Raw genomic sequence first — 18,617 nt, 5'->3', positions numbered from 1 at the left:
AACAAATTGAACTTCAATCACCTAATTTTCCTTCAAGGATGCACATCACATTAAACTAAACGAGCAAATGTGCATATACCACTTATCAAACAGTGTGTGTGTCCAGTTTTTAACCATTTCTGTTACAAAAACGACACTTGGTGTTAAAATTGTCATTTTTCAAATTTTTATGACAAATAAGGATTTACTTATTTACTATTGCTAATTGGCTGTGGCTTCTGTCGCTTCAACTCAAGTGTCTTATCAGCCCAAAAACAAACACACACACACACACACACACACACACACACACACACACGCTCAGCTTGGCGACAGCCTAACTCTCTTCTAATTCAGCGCAGTTTCAATTACATTTCCTCCATGTCACCATGTTCCTCCACTTGGCTTTACCCATGTTTCTGAAGAGGCAGTGGTTGGTAAAGGAAACGGTGTTTGTGACAGAAAGGGGGTGATAGAGAGGGTTCACTGGCAAGGACTGTCTGCGAGACTGTCTGTGAGATTCAGCTGTGATAGTTTTTGTGTGTGTGTGTGTGTGTGTGTGTGTGTGTGTGTGTGTGCGCGCGGTTACGCACCGCAGCCACAGTCACCCGGCCCCTCTTCATGTGTCCTTCTTCATTCCGCTGTCTTTTGGGCATCTGACAAAGACAAACGACAGTGCTTCAGAAATGAGCAGCCGCCCGGCGCACAAACAGGTTGAAAGAGGAGGAGGGAGAGATGGAGAAAAAAAAGCATTGCAATCAAGACTAGTTCCTTTGTTTTCTGTTTGGCTGTGTCCTCTCGCGTGACGCTTTGAAATTGATCTCGGGACACAGCAGACCTGAATCCATGGATAATGTTCCACTTGAAATGAAACATCAATAAAACTGTGCTTTACACTCAACCAGTCACATTGACGTAGAAGCTCCTGGTCCTTTTTTTGTGTTCCCTTTATGGAATCTTCGGTCGTCTTCTCAACCTCAATTATTTCATTTTTTTAATTATTTTTTTTAATCCGAACAATCCTTTTTTGTTCAGATAGTAAAATGTTAATGTGCTGACCGGAGTCTGGCTTTAGTGTTCCTCTTCTGCTTCTGTAGCAATCTCGTCTCTTTTGAGCCTGACTGATCCAGTTCCACCGTTACTATTTATCACAGAGGAAGCTGGTGCAGCCATAACTCCAGCTCGGACAATAACCTCCACACCATTGTAATTTGTCCAGACATGGTCAGAACGTCGAGAGCATTACTGCACGGATAGTTTGTCACCTTCCTTGTCACCCACTCAGCTTTTTCATCTGCAAGGGAAAGGGCGCCGCCGATAGGGACAATGATCTCGGGAACATAGAGTGCTATTTACAGCATTCCAGGAGATTCATCGGCCCAGAGACAGATATGATACCCTGCTGCCTCCGCTGCTGTCATATCTATCTGTGGAATCAGAGACTGCAACTTTATCACTGCAGCCCTGGGCATCTTCTTGACATCCATCGTGAGGTCTATCAGTGTACTCCTGGGGATGAACTGAGTCAACCACTCCCTTTTTTGGAGGTGAAAGGTTATTCTCCAAGCATCCACTCATCATACATCTGAAAACAGGAATTTCATTTTTGATCAGATAGAAGCAGAGAAGCTGTTTCTTTGAAGAACTTGAGATAAAATAGTATTAAAATTGTGTTGGTTGGTGATGATATGTACTAGGATTTCAGTAGTCCATGACGTTCCACTTCCGGGATTGCAATCGTTCTGCCAGAAATTCTACTGGTTTTCGGATATCCGTTACCTCCCGCTTTCTTTGTGTTTTAATTTTAAACTCCGGTGGATTTCTGAGGACTATGGTTAACAGCTCCTCAGATCTCTGCAGGGTAAATCCAGACCGCTAGCTAGACTATCTGTCCAATGAGTGTTCTGGTGCACGTCTAAAACAACTTTTAAACGTACACGTTCCACCAAAACAAGTTTCTTCCCGAGGCTATTTTGCAGCGGCATCGCGAATCCGCCCGGCGTTTAGCACCGCTCAAGACTAATGTGATTGGTTAAAAGAAATGCCAATAAACCAGAGCACATGTTTCTCCAATTCCAGATTGCTGTGTGAACTAGCCAGACCCTCCTTCGCAGCGCTGTGGAGGAAGGTCTGGCAATGTGAGACTAGGATTTCAGTAGCGTTCTTGACAAGCTAATCTGAAAGCCATCAAGTCTGTCAGTAGAGAAAACTATTCAGGTGTCTCAGCCTGTTTGTCAGCTAAATTCAATCGCATCAACTCACAACAGGCTTAGTTATGTAACGAACGGCCTATATATACAGACTATTATATAGTTAAAAATGCATACTTCCAATATACAAATCCTATATGTGGAAACAAATCTCATGACATGATCATATCTTAAAATACATCTATGCTGTGCATGTTCTCTAAATACTATTGTGTTTATGAATGTTGAATTAGCAGGTCAAACGTCTGTTAAGATTTCTTCTTTTCCTTTGCTCCGTTGAGCCTGTGCCTCCTAAACTCGCTAATTAACAGGTTATATCACTTTGTTTAATCAGCACAAAAAAAACAAGTATAAAAACAATGGATTTTGTTACCTTTAGACAGACTAGCTGTTTCCAGTCTTTGTGCAAAGCTAAGTAAGCCGGCTGCTGGCTGTAACTTTATATTTGCTGTACAGGCATGAGAGTTACTACTATATCTGAAATTAACATCTTTGCTTAAGGGTTTTCTTTTCACTTCTCGCAGTAGTTTACCTTATGAAATACATTTTCCTTGATGATATAAAATGGTGTTGTTTGCTGTTGTGAGTGCTGCACTATCGTTGCGATAGGGTTGGCTACTGGCTGACGGTGACTGATATAGCCATCTTGAGCCCCTGTTAAGGAAGATAGGAGGCTGGCGGTTGCAGCCCCAGCCAGCTTCTCCAAGCCAATAATCCACATTTAATTGAACTCCAGAGACTTTGAAGTGAGTCTGTGATGCAGGCAGATCTTATTCCTCATAGAGACAAGGAGGGAGAGGCTGTTCTCTGGCTGGCAAATGCCTCAGCTGGTCCCCTCTGCTGTCCCCCGCCTTTAATGAGCTCCTTTAACTTAACAGTCTTGTCCGAGCTTGCTAGCTCACATTTGAATATTTTTGATTAATAACACAGCCTCTGAACCGTGCTGTGACAACCTTAGAGTGTCCCTTTTACCTTTCTACCACCTCCCTGTACGCCCCCCTGTCAGCAGATGCCTTTGAAACTAAAAGCAGAGGTTGAAACAAAAGCCTAGTTAACAAAGCAGTGCTCAGTAGGTTAGTAGCAAATCTAAATGCCGTATTAGTAGGAGTACAAATCTCAGGGGCAGGGCCAAGCATCTGGGTCTGTCAGGCACTCTGACAGCTACCGCAATCTCCATGGGGACCGATTAAGCTCAGCTCATCGAAGCCTTATTAAAAAAGAAAATCTGGATCAAGCTAACATAATATTGTTTGACCCCTGTGTCAATTTCTGCTATGAAAATACAGAAAAAGTCTAATCAGATGGTTAGCATAAAATAGGCTCTTAACCTCATCCTTGTCACATCAAACCATTACTGTATATCGCAACAATATTTCTTTTGTTTCTTATATGTATATTGTCATTTTCTCTTCACCTGTATGCTGGGATATGGATTACCTTTTAGTGAACTAAACGCTTCCTTCACTCCTTTCAGCTGAATAGCGCCCATTCTCTCGCTGAAGGGATCTCTTTTTCATTGAGGCTGATCAATATAAGACATTAATCGTGCTGTTCAGGCCGTCGTGCCATCACTGTGTGAAAAATGAACTAACCTCTCCTCCTGTCTGCTCTCTCTTCTCCCTTCCTCTGGTCTCTTTCTTTTTAAAATGTCCTTTCTTAATTCCATTTTCATTATCCCCTTTGAATTCAACCCCCGTGCCTTTTTTCTCTCTTTTCCTGTCCTGTCTCCCAGATTCTAGCCTATACAGAAGGGCTTCATGGAAAATGGCTGTTCACGGAGATCCGCGCTGTCTTTACCAGACGCTACCTACTGCAGAATACTGCTCTGGAAATCTTCATGGCCAACAGAAGTAAGACAACACCTGATAATTACCGTTTGTCACCATTTCACCTTGTTATTGCCACCCTGATGGATCCACATACACATTGCTTGGTGTAATAACACCGGAGACACTCTTATCAAGAGTTGAGTGGCAGTGTGGGGATTTTATGCCACATAAGGAATATGAAGATAATCCTTGATATGATCTAATAAAAGACGTTTTTCTGTGCCTCTCCACAGCGGCAGTCATGTTCAACTTCCCAGATGCAGCCACGGTCAAGAAGGTGGTCCACAGTCTTCCTCGTGTTGGGGTTGGCACGAACTTTGGCCTTCCACAGACCAGGTGAGATTCGCAGCTAAACACAGAAATGCACAACAAGTCTCTTTGTGTGCTTTCTAAACATTCTCTGCAGGCCTGTGTGCAACACATACAGCACCACATCTGAACAGATCAGAATATTAAAGGTATTGAAAGCATTCACATTGTTGTTACTTATACACCATAAACCTCCAAACTAAATGTTCTCCCTCCCTTTCTTGCTGTCACATGCACACAGGGGTTTGGTCACTGATTGGTCCCGTCTCTCCCACTGCCTCCTCACACCACCAAACATAATTGGCTTCACACAAACACAGTCCAGTTCATTTATTTATTTCCATCAGTGTGAAGCAAATAGTTGGTTGTAAGCCTGCAGGGCACAGCCCTCCCTCACATCATGTCTGCTCTGCGTCCGGCCAGTGCTGAAGCCAAGCCCAACCCAGCTGCTGGCGTGTGTGTTCCCACACGCCAGCAGTTCCTTAGTGCCCAGGAAGTCTTAGTGTATGATGCCTTTCATGGCATATTTTAATTATGTGATGCGACTAGCTAAAGTTTTTAGTTTGATACATTAAATGGTGGTAAAGGTGTAATTAAGTTTTATTTATATAACCCACAATCACAAATTTGCCTAGGACACCCTCTATCCTTAGACCCTTGATTTGGCTAAGGAAAAACAAAGAAACCTCCAGTTTTTTGGGTAAAAGTTTGCATAAAAATATACACAGTAACTGCAGGTTTCTGTAAGTTAGACTAAAGAGTCCAAACCAAATTCAAAGTATAAATCTTTCCCATATTGGGATTTGTTTCAGTTTCATACTGCATATTGTGAAATTTTGTCTTTCTGGTGGGATGCGTGAATATTCGGGGAGTTAACGTGTGAGACAGGACGATTTAGGATCTGTGGGAAATGTTTTCTCAATGTTGGGAAACAAAAAATGCTGCATGTAGCAATAGTAACCGTGAACAATGAAGTCTATGTAATCAGTCTGAGTAAGAAAGTGCGCCCAGTAATGAGTCAGTGTGGATGTAGGGGACACACACACACACACACACACACACACACACACACACACACACACACACACACACACACACACACACACACACACACACACACACACACACACACACACACACAGATTTCGGGTGAGAGATTTGTGTGTGTGTTTTGTGTTGGGCTCATTAATCAAGCTAGTTTGCAGGCCAGGTTACACCTCACCTCTTTGACCTGAGGATAGCTGTACAGGGGCACACACACACACACACACACACACACACACACACACACACACACACACACACACACACACACACACACACACACACCCATCAGCTAGTACAGCCAGCACAGCACAAATTAGTTTAATGTCCAGAGTGCCATGACAATAATTGCACAACCACACGTCATTATCCATGTAATATGGTTGCTCATAATTGGATATAATCCTTGTGCTTTTAAAACATTTTGCCCATATCAAGCAACCTCTGTCTTCTCTCCTCTCTGTGTTTACATTTAATTGTGACGTGATCTACGAGAGATAAAAAGAAAATGTAGACACCTACATATAAAGTATGTTAATGCACGTTATTGCTTGGGGACAATACAGAATATAAAGAATAGTGTGTCTTGTAGTACACTCGTGTTTCGAGAGTCATATCTTTTTTTTTTTTTACCTTTTGAGAGGTCTAATGACTATAATCTCACACCCTGACAGTGATTAATTCCATCATTTTCCTTTGTTTTAATTGGATTGGGGGTCATTTGTTTTAGTCCTATTGCATAAATCATGCCCTGAGCTCTGTGTGTGCGCACATGCACGCAAATATGTGTAGTCAAACCAATTTATTGCATATTTGTCTTCTTAATTAGCAAGACTGTAAGTTCAAAAGATTTTTCATATAATGACATTTGTATTGCAAAAGTCTAATAAGCCCAAGGCTTTATTTTTTTAAAAAAAAATTTTCGGTCTGCTAATTGCTGTTCCTGTGATGTGGTGACTGACTTTGTCTTTGTACTACTCCACACTACTGTATGTGTTACCAGGACCAGAAACACTTAAATGGCAAACAAGTGTTTTAATATCTTTTTCTCTTTGTAGACGTATCTCTCTGGCCACACCAAAGCAGCTATTCAAGGCATCCAACATGACCCAGCGCTGGCAACGCCGCGAGATATCCAACTTTGAATACCTCATCTTTCTCAACACCATCTCTGGTGAGGACACCACCTAACACCTGCGCGATGTTATTGCAGATTGTGGCACAGACCTGCCAATAGAGGAAATGTACACAGAAAACATTTTGAGTGTTGTTAATCCTTGATACCATGATCAGAATCAGAATCAGAAAAGCTTTATTGCCAAGTATGTTTACACACACGAGGGATGTGTCTTGGTATCATAAGTGCAAATCACATTAAAACATTAAAGCAACATGCACAAACGCACCGATTTGTATAATCTTTGTCACTTTCTCTTTTCTCACTTTCTTTCCACCAGGTCGGACCTATAATGACCTAAACCAGTACCCGGTCTTCCCCTGGGTTATCACCAACTACGACTCAGAGGAACTTGACCTCACTCTGCCCAGCAACTTCAGAGATCTGTCCAAGGTAAGACTCTCAGGGCACATCCTCTTCTCCCCCTTTACTCATCTTTTTTTTCCCTTCTTAATTCCAAAGAGACGGCACTTTAGAGAGAGGAAGTGTGTGTGTGTGTGTGTGTGTGTGTGTGTGTGTGTGTGTGTGTGTGTGTGTGTGTGTGTGTGTGTGTGTGTGTGTGTGTGTGTGTGTGTGTGTGTGTGTGTGTGTGTGTGTGTGTGTGTGTGTGTGTGTGTGTGTGTGTGTGTGTGAAAGTCCATTTTGTCGCCATGTAATTGCCATTGATCATAGATTAGTGAACCAGCTCTTTAATCACTGGTGGCTGATTGCTATCTTTTCACAGGTGTAGCTCTGTCCTCATTCAATATCTCAAATAGTTGGTTGTTTAGGTCTCAGAGGACTAAAAGTTACTGCAAATAAAAGAAAAAATTTAAAACACAGTTTCTGGTAAATTACTGGGATAACTATTTACACATGCAGCCGCATTCAGGAACATTTCTGCCATGTGCCTTTTCCCACTTGCCATGGTAATGCTAGAATAGATGGGGGCAGGGACAGCCCAACAGTGTTTGTCCCTGCAATGCTCCACAGCTACAGTATGCAGGAAAATGCCCCTGCACATGAAAGGGGCTTGGATCCAGTAGTTTGCTCACTTTAATTTTTTTTAAATTGTGTTAATACTGTGACCCAAAATTGCAGCTGATATACATCACAGATAATCAGTATGATTAATTGTTTACGTGTGTGTGTTAGTTGAGGTAGCCCTGCCTTGCTGCAGTCAAAGCAGATTTTAACTACGCATTTTCTCTTTTTGTGACTCCCATTTTCTGGTTTAGCTATCGTAATCGGCCCGTAATTCAAACTTTGTAATTTAATTCTTTCAAGTCTGACCTTCTGCAACACCCCAGGAAGTGAAGTAATGCTCCCTGGTAGCTCCAGGCATCAAGTGATTGGGCTTAAAACAATGAAACCTGCCCTGAGATGCTCCCTGGCACATAAATACATTGCTAAAACTGCTAAAAAGATTCTCCCCCATGTTGTAAGTGGACATGCAATTATTTACTTGCATGAACTCCCTGTCTTTTCCACACATACAGAATAAAAGGTGAAGAACCTAATCCTACTACTTGCCAGCTCCCCTGGTTGTACTGAACATCAGCTGTGCGTAATGCTGTCCAGTGGTGGGAGGACAGAGGATTAGTTTTAGAGTGAGATGATTGAGCGACTGTCTAGCTGCTGGACCTAAAATGACTGAATAAATCAGCCATGGAAACAAAAAGGCATGTGTTAATGGACGTTGGAGGAAATGCATTTCAGAGTTACACTTGAGGGCATTTATTCAGGTCCTGAGAGCATCCCATGTTCATGCAGGGTGAGGGAGAGATGGAGGTACTCATCTAGTGGGACGTAATGGAACATATTACAGTAAGGCATGTTAAAACCAAAAACAGAATTGCGTTTTTTTTTTTAAACCCAAGTGGCTGTGTTGGTGAGTTGCTGTAGGCCTGGGTGAGACAATCAAATATCAGGGAAGTCCAATTTGTGTAATACATCCATGTCTTTAGAGGCTTATTGAATGCCAAAAATGCTGCACGGCAGTTTACAACACTATGAGACAGGATTTTGCAACTCCAGATGTATCACTGCAGAAATCTTTATCCTTCGTCATAACAGTAGCATTATGATGTTCGTGTTACAAAGTAACAATAGGAATGCATGCTTGCATGTATTTTACAGTGCATTGCCTAATGATGTTGCACTGCGTTTAGGCAAAAGTTGAGCCATGTCCAACTATTTTGACAGAAATCCCAGTGTTTATTCTGCCAGTGCCCTCTGTGTTCTCACCCTGTTGAGTGCTTTTGTCTGTCTGAACATGGCCATAGCTCCCTGTCACAAAACTATATATGATAGCAAGCCAATAGGGGCGATTCCATTGAAACGGGAAATATTGACTAGTATGTTGTAGTTACAAATTCTAGTGTGTGAACCTTTAGGCAAACATTCATTAAAATAACCTTAAAAACATAAACCTAAACCTTAAAAACATAAAAAAAATAACCTCTGCATGGTATAATCCAGTGCAATACAGTAGCCCTGTACATTTACAGTACTATAAACACAGGAACCATTCACTCACACTTCACACCGCCCTGTCATACAGATTCAAACACCCTAACATTCAACACCTTGTCCCTTAGGTTCTCCCCAGTCCTGCTTTCACTTCCGATCTGCTCCTCTGTGTCTCTATCTGTGTTTTTATCCCTCCCAGTGTAGCTTCCCCCACTGTATGAAGCTGCATAATTCCTCTGTTTATCTGGCTTCATGTTGCCCAGTAGGCTGAAATGTGACAGTTGTACTTGACGCACACACACGCACGCACGCACACACGCAGCCCTACTTCAGTTTTATAGCTTCTTTCTGCCTCCCGCTCTTCTTCTTTGCACTGCCTTGGAGCTCGGACAGCTCCGCCTCTGTGCACGGTCAAGCCTCGCAGCCCCGGAGACTAAGTGAAATGAAGGGAAGATTGGTGAAAGGAGGAGAAACGGAAAGACAATCTTAGAGAAAGAGGATGAGAAAGTGAAGAGAAGAACAACATCATTTGCAGTTCTTCTGCCGTGCTTCTTTTCTCCTCCGAGAGCAGAATAGCAGCCGAGAAAACAGGAAGGGAGGGAGGGAGGGAGCGGGGCCAATCTTTATTACATCTGTTTTATTCATGTTGTTGACACACATGTGATATCAGTGTATGACCACTGGACCGTGGCAGACTGCAGTGTCTGGAAAAGGGCAAGCAGCACTGCACAACCCCACAAATCCACCCCCACCCTCCAATTCTGCACCCGCAATCATTTGTGCTCTGTGTTTCTTCTCTTTTCATCCAGATTTTCCGACCTTCACTGTTTTGTTTTTTTTGCTGGATGTCTGTGTCTGCATCATTCACTACCTTGCTTAGTTTCTCCTCTGCCTGCTGCTTTGTTTCCTCTTTATTGTTCCAGTTTTCTTTCTCGTTCTGTTTGCCTCTCACGCTGCCTCGCTTTCTCACCATCCACATCTCTCTTATCCCCCCCCCCCCCTTATGTCACATTGGTTGGGTTGTCTCCTATAGAAACAGGTCATCTGAGAAGCCTCCACTGACATTGAGAAGCCAAATTGCCATGAACGTGTGTGTGAGTGTGTGTTTGTGTCACACACTGTCATCATTCCCAGCACAACAGAGGCCACACAGAATTTATGTTCCCTGCTGCCAGAGCCATTCTGACCCCAGGGACTTTCTTATCATAAACTCTAACCTCAACCTGACATCAAACGTCGACCCGCGAGATAACATTGTAGTCACGATAAGCACACACTAGAACTGACTCCAAGTGTTGTAACTCTCCTCTACCCTTTCGCACACATTCCCCCACAAAAAATGCACTTGCCATACATATAGATAGCTTTATGACGATTGTAATTGGTCAATTGGGTCATACAATTCCACTGAAGGCAAAAGCCTGGTCATTCTTGTTGTCGTACCGCTTTTAATAAAGCACAACAAACAAAAGAATTGTTAACCCCCTAACCAAAGATTAGGTACTCTACATTTACATAGCAACAGAAATGGTGAGGATTTATTAAGCGTTCCCTGTACCTTTGTGCTATAACCTACTACTCACAGCCACATCGGCTAATGGTGTATTGATTTCACCATACGTGCCCCATATGTTTATCCCCCAGGCCCTCCACACCATTTTCACTGTTTAAATAGGACATTATACATAAACACTCCTTTCAAAAGGCTCTTTTGATTTATGACTCAAAGCCGAGGTGATGCTCAAATCGTTGGTAAGCCATTATACTTCATCACCGCTAACCCATTATTCTTTTAAAAGCAAAGTAGTGTTTGATAATGTCCTTTATAATAGGTCTCAGGAAGATCCTTGTTGTTCTGTAAGGCTGTTTTTTTTTTTCTCCTCTGAGTATACGTGCACATTTTCTTTGTGTTCTCAATCTGAAGAGAATTTTGGAGGCTACCATGTTTCCTTTTTGAACAAATTCACTTCGAAGTATATTTCAGATAGATTGGCATACAGGAAGCATTATGTATAATCTCAACCATCGGTTTAAATGTTAAACATGAATCTGATCATTGATGCTGTCCAAAACCTGTTCATTTGTTTTGAGTTGCCTGCCCTTGAGGTTTATTAACTGTAATTATTTCTCGTGATTTTTTTTTTATTTTTATTTTTTTTAATCAAAGTGTCTTTAAATGGCCCTGCAACACCACACTGTTGATGAAGAACTGATTAGGACTAATCCAAGATTAATCCCCTGATGTTTTCCCCTTCAAAGCACCAGCATGTTCTCTTTCCGTAGCTTTCTCTCTAGTCTAATTAAAACTACAAGATTGGTTCATTTATCTGAGTCCTCATCAGAGTGCTATTCTTTGCCCCGACATATTATGCCAATCTGTGGTGGGGTGGCAGCAGGCGTTCCATCAGCACACTGCCGGCCACTCTGCTCTGATGTACGGCGCCATCACCGCCGCTCTGTTGCAGCTACTGTAAGCCGCGCGCTAGCCTCACAGTAATTTACAGCAGTAAACAATGTCGGGCTCGCGCAAACCAACAGCCCCCACATGCACTCACACACAATTCTCCCTCTCGCTCTGTCACTGTGGCACTTTCAGTCTTTTTTTATTTTATATGCCTTCTCTCCCCTTTTCTTTTTTTAATGAGCCGACTGTTATTAGGGCTATAAATCAGACCAATGGGCCTGATGTATAATTCACTGTGTGTACTCACCCACCCCCAGTGGCCCTGAGGAAGCCCACAGTGGATCACTGTCAACACAGAGCTGCACAGTGTGGTGGCACAAGGCATTTTGCCATGTAAATCCGCACACACTCAGGAACACTATTTTTCAAAATTACTAAATACATGCACACATGGAACCTAAAAAAAAGCAACCAATTCTGCACAAATCCTGTGCGCATCACTCTCACTGCACACAAATACATGAACACAAGCATGCCCCATTACACCCACACAAAACAGTAGCCATATCACAAATCAATATCTATGCTTGGCCCTGGATGAGTCTCGCTGTGACAGGCACCCTATGATATAAAAGAGATCCAATTGATCCATGCCCTACCAGGCCCTCATCCTCAAAAGGCCATCATTCCATTACCATTGTGTGTGTGTGTGTGTGTGTGTGTGTGTGTTGTGTGTTGTGTGTGTGTGTGTGTGTGTGTGTGTGTGTGTGTGTGTGTGTGTGTGTGTGTGTGTGTGTGTGTGTGTGTGTGTGTGTGTGTGTGTGTGAGGGAAAGAGATGAAGGGGGGTTTGAGGGAATGAGGCACAGCCAGCAGAAGACCAATAAAAATTGAACCAGGCTGAAAGTGATTTCTATAAATGAGTATTTAAATAATAGCCGAGCAGCACAGGGTTATTGGTTTTGTAGAGCGATGGAAAATTAATGCAACTTAACCATTTTTCTAGACTACAAATAGGGCTGGTGACCAGTGTATTAGTTACAGATTAATAAAAGTAGAAATTAAAGGAACCTGCAGCCTTGCTATTGATATTCCTAGTAGGCACTCTTTCATTGGAGCACATTAGTTTTCTCTGACAGACTACAGCTGCGGGGGCTCAGTTTCACAGCCTCTAAAAAGCACTCTGTGGGAAAGGATTGATCTCTGTCTGAAGGGAAACATCATCTAATATTCATTTGAAATTGCACAAAGGTTACTAGCTTCATTTGCCTTTCAACTGTTAGGCTGCAAAGAGTGGTCCGCGAATTTAGGGCTGGGCGACATGGAGAAAATCTAATTGACCAAAACATCTAACGATACCGCAACGATATCGTAGTGTTGACTATTGGTGCTTTCACAAAATATTTACACAATGTGATTTTTGATAAATAATCACCAGTAATGTGGATATAATGACTAAGCGGGTAAAGGCAAATAATAGAAAAGTTACAACAATCTGGTAAGTCCAGAAAATGACGTAACTTTACTGTAATGCAGCCTTTAAAACCAGGAAAAGACAACACTTATGCCATATTACGATATCCAAAATCTAAGACGATATCTAGTCTCATATCACGATATCGCTATAATATCGATATATTGCCCAGCTCTACGTGACTATATTCACAGTAAAATTCAGTCATCCTTTTCTGCTTCCTCTTTGCTATGACACACCCATGTGTTTGTCATTTCTCGTCTTTATCTCTGTTTTAATGTCAAGCAGCAGATAAAAGAAGTTTTCAGGTATTATATATATATATATATATATATATATTTTCCTTTTTAAATATGTCTGAAAATATGTTTTATGTTTGGATTTCTCCATAGCCCATTGGTGCTCTGAACCCCAAGAGGGCAGCATTCTTTTCAGACCGATATGAGTCCTGGGACGATGATCAGGTGCCAAAGTTCCATTATGGCACCCACTATTCCACCTCCAGCTTCACCATGATGTGGCTACTGCGTATCGTAAGTGCAATTTAAATTACTGGCAATAACATTCTTTGTTGTTGCTTTTTATAGTGTTACAAAAATCATAAAAAAAATAATGTATCAGTCCAAAAAATATATGTATGCATATGTGTAGGCCAGGATATTGCTCTTTAACTTATAAATAATGCAGCTCATACACTGGCTGTGAAAAGACCCACTTCCACTGAGTTTTAAAAATGGAATTATGCACAGCAATATGCATATCCAACTTATGTGTTACTTTCATGTTTTGATTTCCCCTCTGGAGTTTCATATCATTAATTTATTCTTAATTAGGCACCTACTTCCTAGAAACACATTTATTTATATTAAATTGACATCACATACATGTGTTCCTTATTTATTCTTGCATATATATTATACTGTATGTTGTGGCCATATAATAATAAATCAGCAACAGAACTGCAATTAAATGTCTCCAATGGAAAAATCCCCTCAAGCACAATATTAAAATATTTAAGGAATACCATATATGTGATTTTGTTTTGCTTTTGAAGAGTATATGCAGTGTACGTTGTGCTCTCTTTCGGTACCTTTTGTTGAATGGATGCCATCAATCTTTCCATACTGCACTCAAGGGAGAGGGAGGTTACTAAGTTTCTCCAACGTGCAGTTTTCTCCTGTTATTGTCCCAGTAGCTCACTGTCTCAGTGACTCCCAGTAGAGTTACCTCATTGATCCCTGCACATCATTACCGAGCTTACGCTAAAGCCACTCTACCAGAAACCCTCACTTATAACTCTCAGATCAAATGTAACATCAGAGAGGAACTGAAAACTGTTGCAGTAAATGCAAACTATTCTTGTGTATTTTGTGTTTTATTTGTGAGATTTTACAGTGCGCTTAATCCTCTTCTGTTTTTAACTGCACAACGAGATACAATGTGGTTAACCTCCTACACTTTTTAAACAAATGAGGAGTACGTCATTTCAGGCTGAACTTAATTAGCCATCTACAGTATTAGTTGGTTGCTGTGGCCCAGCATATTGTGTCCATGTCACTTGGGGGCTATTGCGTCAGAGAGACGGCTATTGATCTGTCCTAACAAGATTATACATGATTAGAAATGCATCAGTAGCACAAGTGTATTGGCTTTAGTAGCTCACTGGGATCATTGTTATTTTTATTGTTCATTTTTGGACTCCTGTTTGTTAAAGGGAGTGTAAAAAGAGTAGATTTTGGTTCAAATCTGTTGACTTAGTGCTGTAGTGATCCCCAAGCACCACCGACTTTTACTGCACGTTTTGATTGCACAACAAGGGATTCCATTTTAGCCCATTACAGCATTTGAATCCAAAGCGCAGATTTAAAGCCTTTCATTTTCTAATCAACAGGAACCCTTCACCACGTTTTTTCTCAACTTCCAAGGAGGGAAGTTTGACCACGCTGACCGCACCTTCTCCTCAGTGTCTCGGGCCTGGAGGAACTGCCAGAGAGACACATCTGATGTTAAGGTACTGTACACACACTGATGCATGCACGCACATGATGTGAAAATACTTTCCCGGTTGACTTGTAAGAAGGTTAGAAGATAGAAGAGATAAAGGACTGAGCACTTCAGGAGAATAAATCCCCATCCAGCACCCTTACAGACATAGAAGAAAAGGTTTCAAAAGAGTAATGTCCAGTCACTACCAATCATTGTCCCTATGCAATGCAAGCTTCCTGGTCTTCTGATCAAAGCGTTAGACTAATCCTCATCTGTCCCAGCTGTCCGTCTCAGATTCAGCCAGCTATAACCTGGACTTGAATCACTGCCCATTGGGCCCCCAAACTCTACTGAGCTGTTGGATCTGCCCTACAACAGCACAGGTCATTCTCATACTGAAGGCCTTCGAACCCCCAGTGCACACTTTAACTGCGCTCCTAAAACATTTACGACTACAGTCAGACATTCTATGTCAAAGCTGGGTTTTGCTTGGTCTCCTAGCACTGGGTCACTGGATGGGGGGGGCAGCGGTGGTGTTGGGGGTTTTGGCGCTTGATTGCGTTTACCACCCCCCCTCACATCCCGCTGATAAAACATATGGATTGTGTTACTACGTAGCTGGCCAATGCTTGATTGCGAAAGCCCAACAAGAGCCCTCGTATGCTCTCTCAGTCTAGACCCGTCAATGTGGATCAAACTGTGAGAGCTCAACCTCGGATCAAAATAAAGGGCAAATCTAGACCACATCACTTTGTGTCCGTGTTCAGTTTGAATTTTTCGCATATTTTGACTGAGAGTCCGTCAGCTTTATCCACTTGGACGCACACATTTGTGTTCTGGGCAAAAGAGGAATTAGGGACGAGATGTATCAATTTAGTATGCTAAGTACACCATTTAGCTTTAGCATTTGAGCCATTGATAGCAACCCTCTATCCCTGCCAGAGGGCAAAAAGCCCCAGTGTTTTCATACCCCACTAGTAAAGAAGGGGTGATAATAGGTTACAACACCCAGATTCAATGTGTCTCTAGCCTGGGTGACGCTAGCATGACCTCCAGTCCCCAATCCCTTGACCCCTAGCCTCAGCCTAAAGGCATCAGAGAGGGAGAGAGAAGAGCAGAGGGGTTAGAGGTAGCAACAGTGGAAGTGTAGCAGAGGAGCCCAGAGGCCAGAGCCCCTTCCAGTGACCCATGACAGGACAGGATTGGGGATCAGAGGGGCTGGCCTCTGACCAGGCCGGAGCAAAGGGGCCACTGCACATAATGGTCCATGCAAGGCAGGCAGTCTTGGTGTTGGCTCGGCCCCCCCCAGGTTTTGTGTGTGTGTGTGTGTGTGTGTGTGTGTGTGTGTGTGTGTGTGTGTGTGTGTGTGTGTGTGTGTGTGTGTGTGTGTGTGTGTGTGTGTGTGTGTGTGTGTGTGTGTGTGTGTGTGTGTGTGTGTGTGTGTGTGTGTGTGTGTGTGTCCTGCCACCTCCAGCTCAAATTTACAGCAGGCTGCAGCCAGTGAACCTGGGTGAGCTGGAGGCCTCGTTAAGAGGTTGACCTTTTAGTTTCAGGTCAGGTTTTGTGGAGTGAAGAGATTTCAGAAGTGAGGAAGTGCTGTGTTGTTTTAAACCTGTGTGTTTGCTTGCTCATTTGATTGGATGTTTGATGAGAGGTGGATGTATTGTGCAGCTAATCTCCAAAAAGGGTCATGTTATTTGATGCGTATTTTTTAGAAATCATGTTGCTCGTGAAAATCTGTTTAAAAAAAACGCTGTTTAAGTAATTTAATTTAGGCGTTTAAGGAGTTTAATCTCGCTCGAGTTTAAGCATGGAGTATTTGCATTCTGCCATGCTGTCATCGTTGCTGCTCGCCTGACAGACGAGAGCATGTCAGCTTGTTGTTGGCGGTGGTCTGTTCATCTCTGATGTCAGACTGTCAACATGTTTGTATCTTTCTCTCCTTCTCGAGGGGACCAGTCAGCACCTGTAGTCACACGAGCTTTGTCAACAGTCAAGCAGGGCTACCATCAGATCCCCAAATTTCTGTATTTTATTTTTTTTTTTAACTATTGCGATCAACTAATCATACCATGTAATACGCTGAGATATTAGTTTACTTAGACTGGAAATTACTACTAGTACTTTGTCTATGCACAACTGTTTCCCAATGCAGTGAGGATTGAAGCCATGCTTTGTGTTATAAAGTACATATTAAGATACTGTATATATTAACCCAGTACATTATCAATTTTAATAGCAACAGTTTACAACACAATATACAATTTACACTCTACTCTTTTTTTACTATTTACATGAACCAGCCAAGAGTTGAGACATCCTGGGCCATCCTTGTTTCATAATCAGCGAGATATACCGCAATGACATTACAGTTGAGGCCTGGAGGGCAGAATGGTTTATCTACATGTTTTTAAGCTCAATCTCAATCTTAATGTTTACACTCATGGTGGCAATTGCTGAACGTATGGGTTTACATCTCATGTCATAACTACCTTTCTCTTCACTATCTGCCAATTTGAAAATACTTTGTGTTGTTTGAGACAGCCAAATAAAATCATCATAGTTAGGACAAAATTGAGCCGACTACTTCTTTTTATGTTGTTGTGGAAGAGGGGGGTGCTTAGATACAGACAAAGCAAACGAGTACTGAGTAGTGAAAAACCACAACCCAGCGCACGCTCAGAGGTTTTTGACATCTTCTGTAGTGGCCAAAGCACAAATGCGGGCAGCACACAAGCAGTCAGAAATGTAATTACCATGAATAATTGTACAATTTGAAAAACTCCACCGTGTAACTGTTGTAACAGACACACACACAAAGCAATCTCTAAATCATTCTGAACTGGATTTATACAGGGATTGCCCTTCTGTTTTTCTTTTACTTTTTTTTTTCCTTCGGCTCTCCTTAATACTCTTAGACATATTCAGATCACACCTCTCCAAATCGCACTCCTGTACTAGGGCTGGTTGTTGATTTCTCTGAGCCTTCTGTAGTTTCAGAAACATCCTTTAGTCAGCATTACTTTAAATGTGTCTCTGTCCTATATCCATGCAGGAGCTGATCCCAGAGTTCTACTACCTCCCCGATATGTTTATCAACGCCAACAGTTACAACCTGGGAGTGATGGAGGACAACACTGTAGTGTCTAATGTGGAGCTGCCACCATGGGCCAAGAGCCCAGAGGAGTTTGTACGCATCAATCGCCTGGTAAGAAACATGGACAGACGCGCACCAATGCCCTTTCATGCACACTCTATAGGCGTCAATATAAAGTGTTAAATTATTGTTATAGTCAAGATGGACATTATTTTTTAATTTGCAATATCTACAAGTCGCTGATACACATTGTAAACATACACACATTTCTATCTGTGCCTCATATGTCACATAACCTAGACCGACTTAAGTCTAGCCGGAGGTTTCTGTCCCTCCTATTTCAGCTGGTAATGCTAATTCAAAGAGACAGTGTTATTTCCTGATCGTCTCACAGCTCTTCCTGTTACCTGAGCCTCCCGCTCCTCCGACATGCCCCAGCTCTCACATTTCCATGTTGGAAAAGTGATTCAACATCACCTCACCTCCGAGCCCCATCCACCTCGCCATCTCTCTTTCTGCTCTCGCGCTGTCCACACACATCTGTTGCATATTCGTGTGCGATATTGCAACTTTGTGTAGAGAGATGATGCAGTATCCTGTTTCCAATCTCCCCTTCCCGCCTGCTCAGCCTAAAGCAGAAAAAATATTCAGTGGAAATG

At 42.3% G+C, this 18,617-nt stretch overlaps 1 protein-coding gene across 1 annotated transcript in view; it reads left to right on the top strand.

The window, feature by feature from the left end:
* Positions 1 to 18,617, top strand: part of lrba (LPS responsive beige-like anchor protein) — a 196,431-nt gene that overhangs the window by 135,954 nt on the left and 41,860 nt on the right. The window contains exons 41-47 of the mRNA XM_039799595.1: positions 3,922 to 4,039; positions 4,252 to 4,354; positions 6,430 to 6,545; positions 6,829 to 6,941; positions 13,268 to 13,408; positions 14,767 to 14,886; positions 17,917 to 18,069. Of these exons, the coding sequence (XP_039655529.1) occupies positions 3,922 to 4,039; positions 4,252 to 4,354; positions 6,430 to 6,545; positions 6,829 to 6,941; positions 13,268 to 13,408; positions 14,767 to 14,886; positions 17,917 to 18,069 (864 nt within the window). The remainder of the gene's footprint in view (positions 1 to 3,921; positions 4,040 to 4,251; positions 4,355 to 6,429; positions 6,546 to 6,828; positions 6,942 to 13,267; positions 13,409 to 14,766; positions 14,887 to 17,916; positions 18,070 to 18,617) is intronic.

Source organism: Perca fluviatilis, chromosome 1 (genome assembly GCF_010015445.1).
Source record: "Perca fluviatilis chromosome 1, GENO_Pfluv_1.0, whole genome shotgun sequence".
Taxonomy (NCBI): domain Eukaryota; kingdom Metazoa; phylum Chordata; class Actinopteri; order Perciformes; family Percidae; genus Perca; species Perca fluviatilis.
Note: the sequence above shows the minus strand (reverse complement) of the source record. Positions and strands in the feature narration are given on the sequence as shown.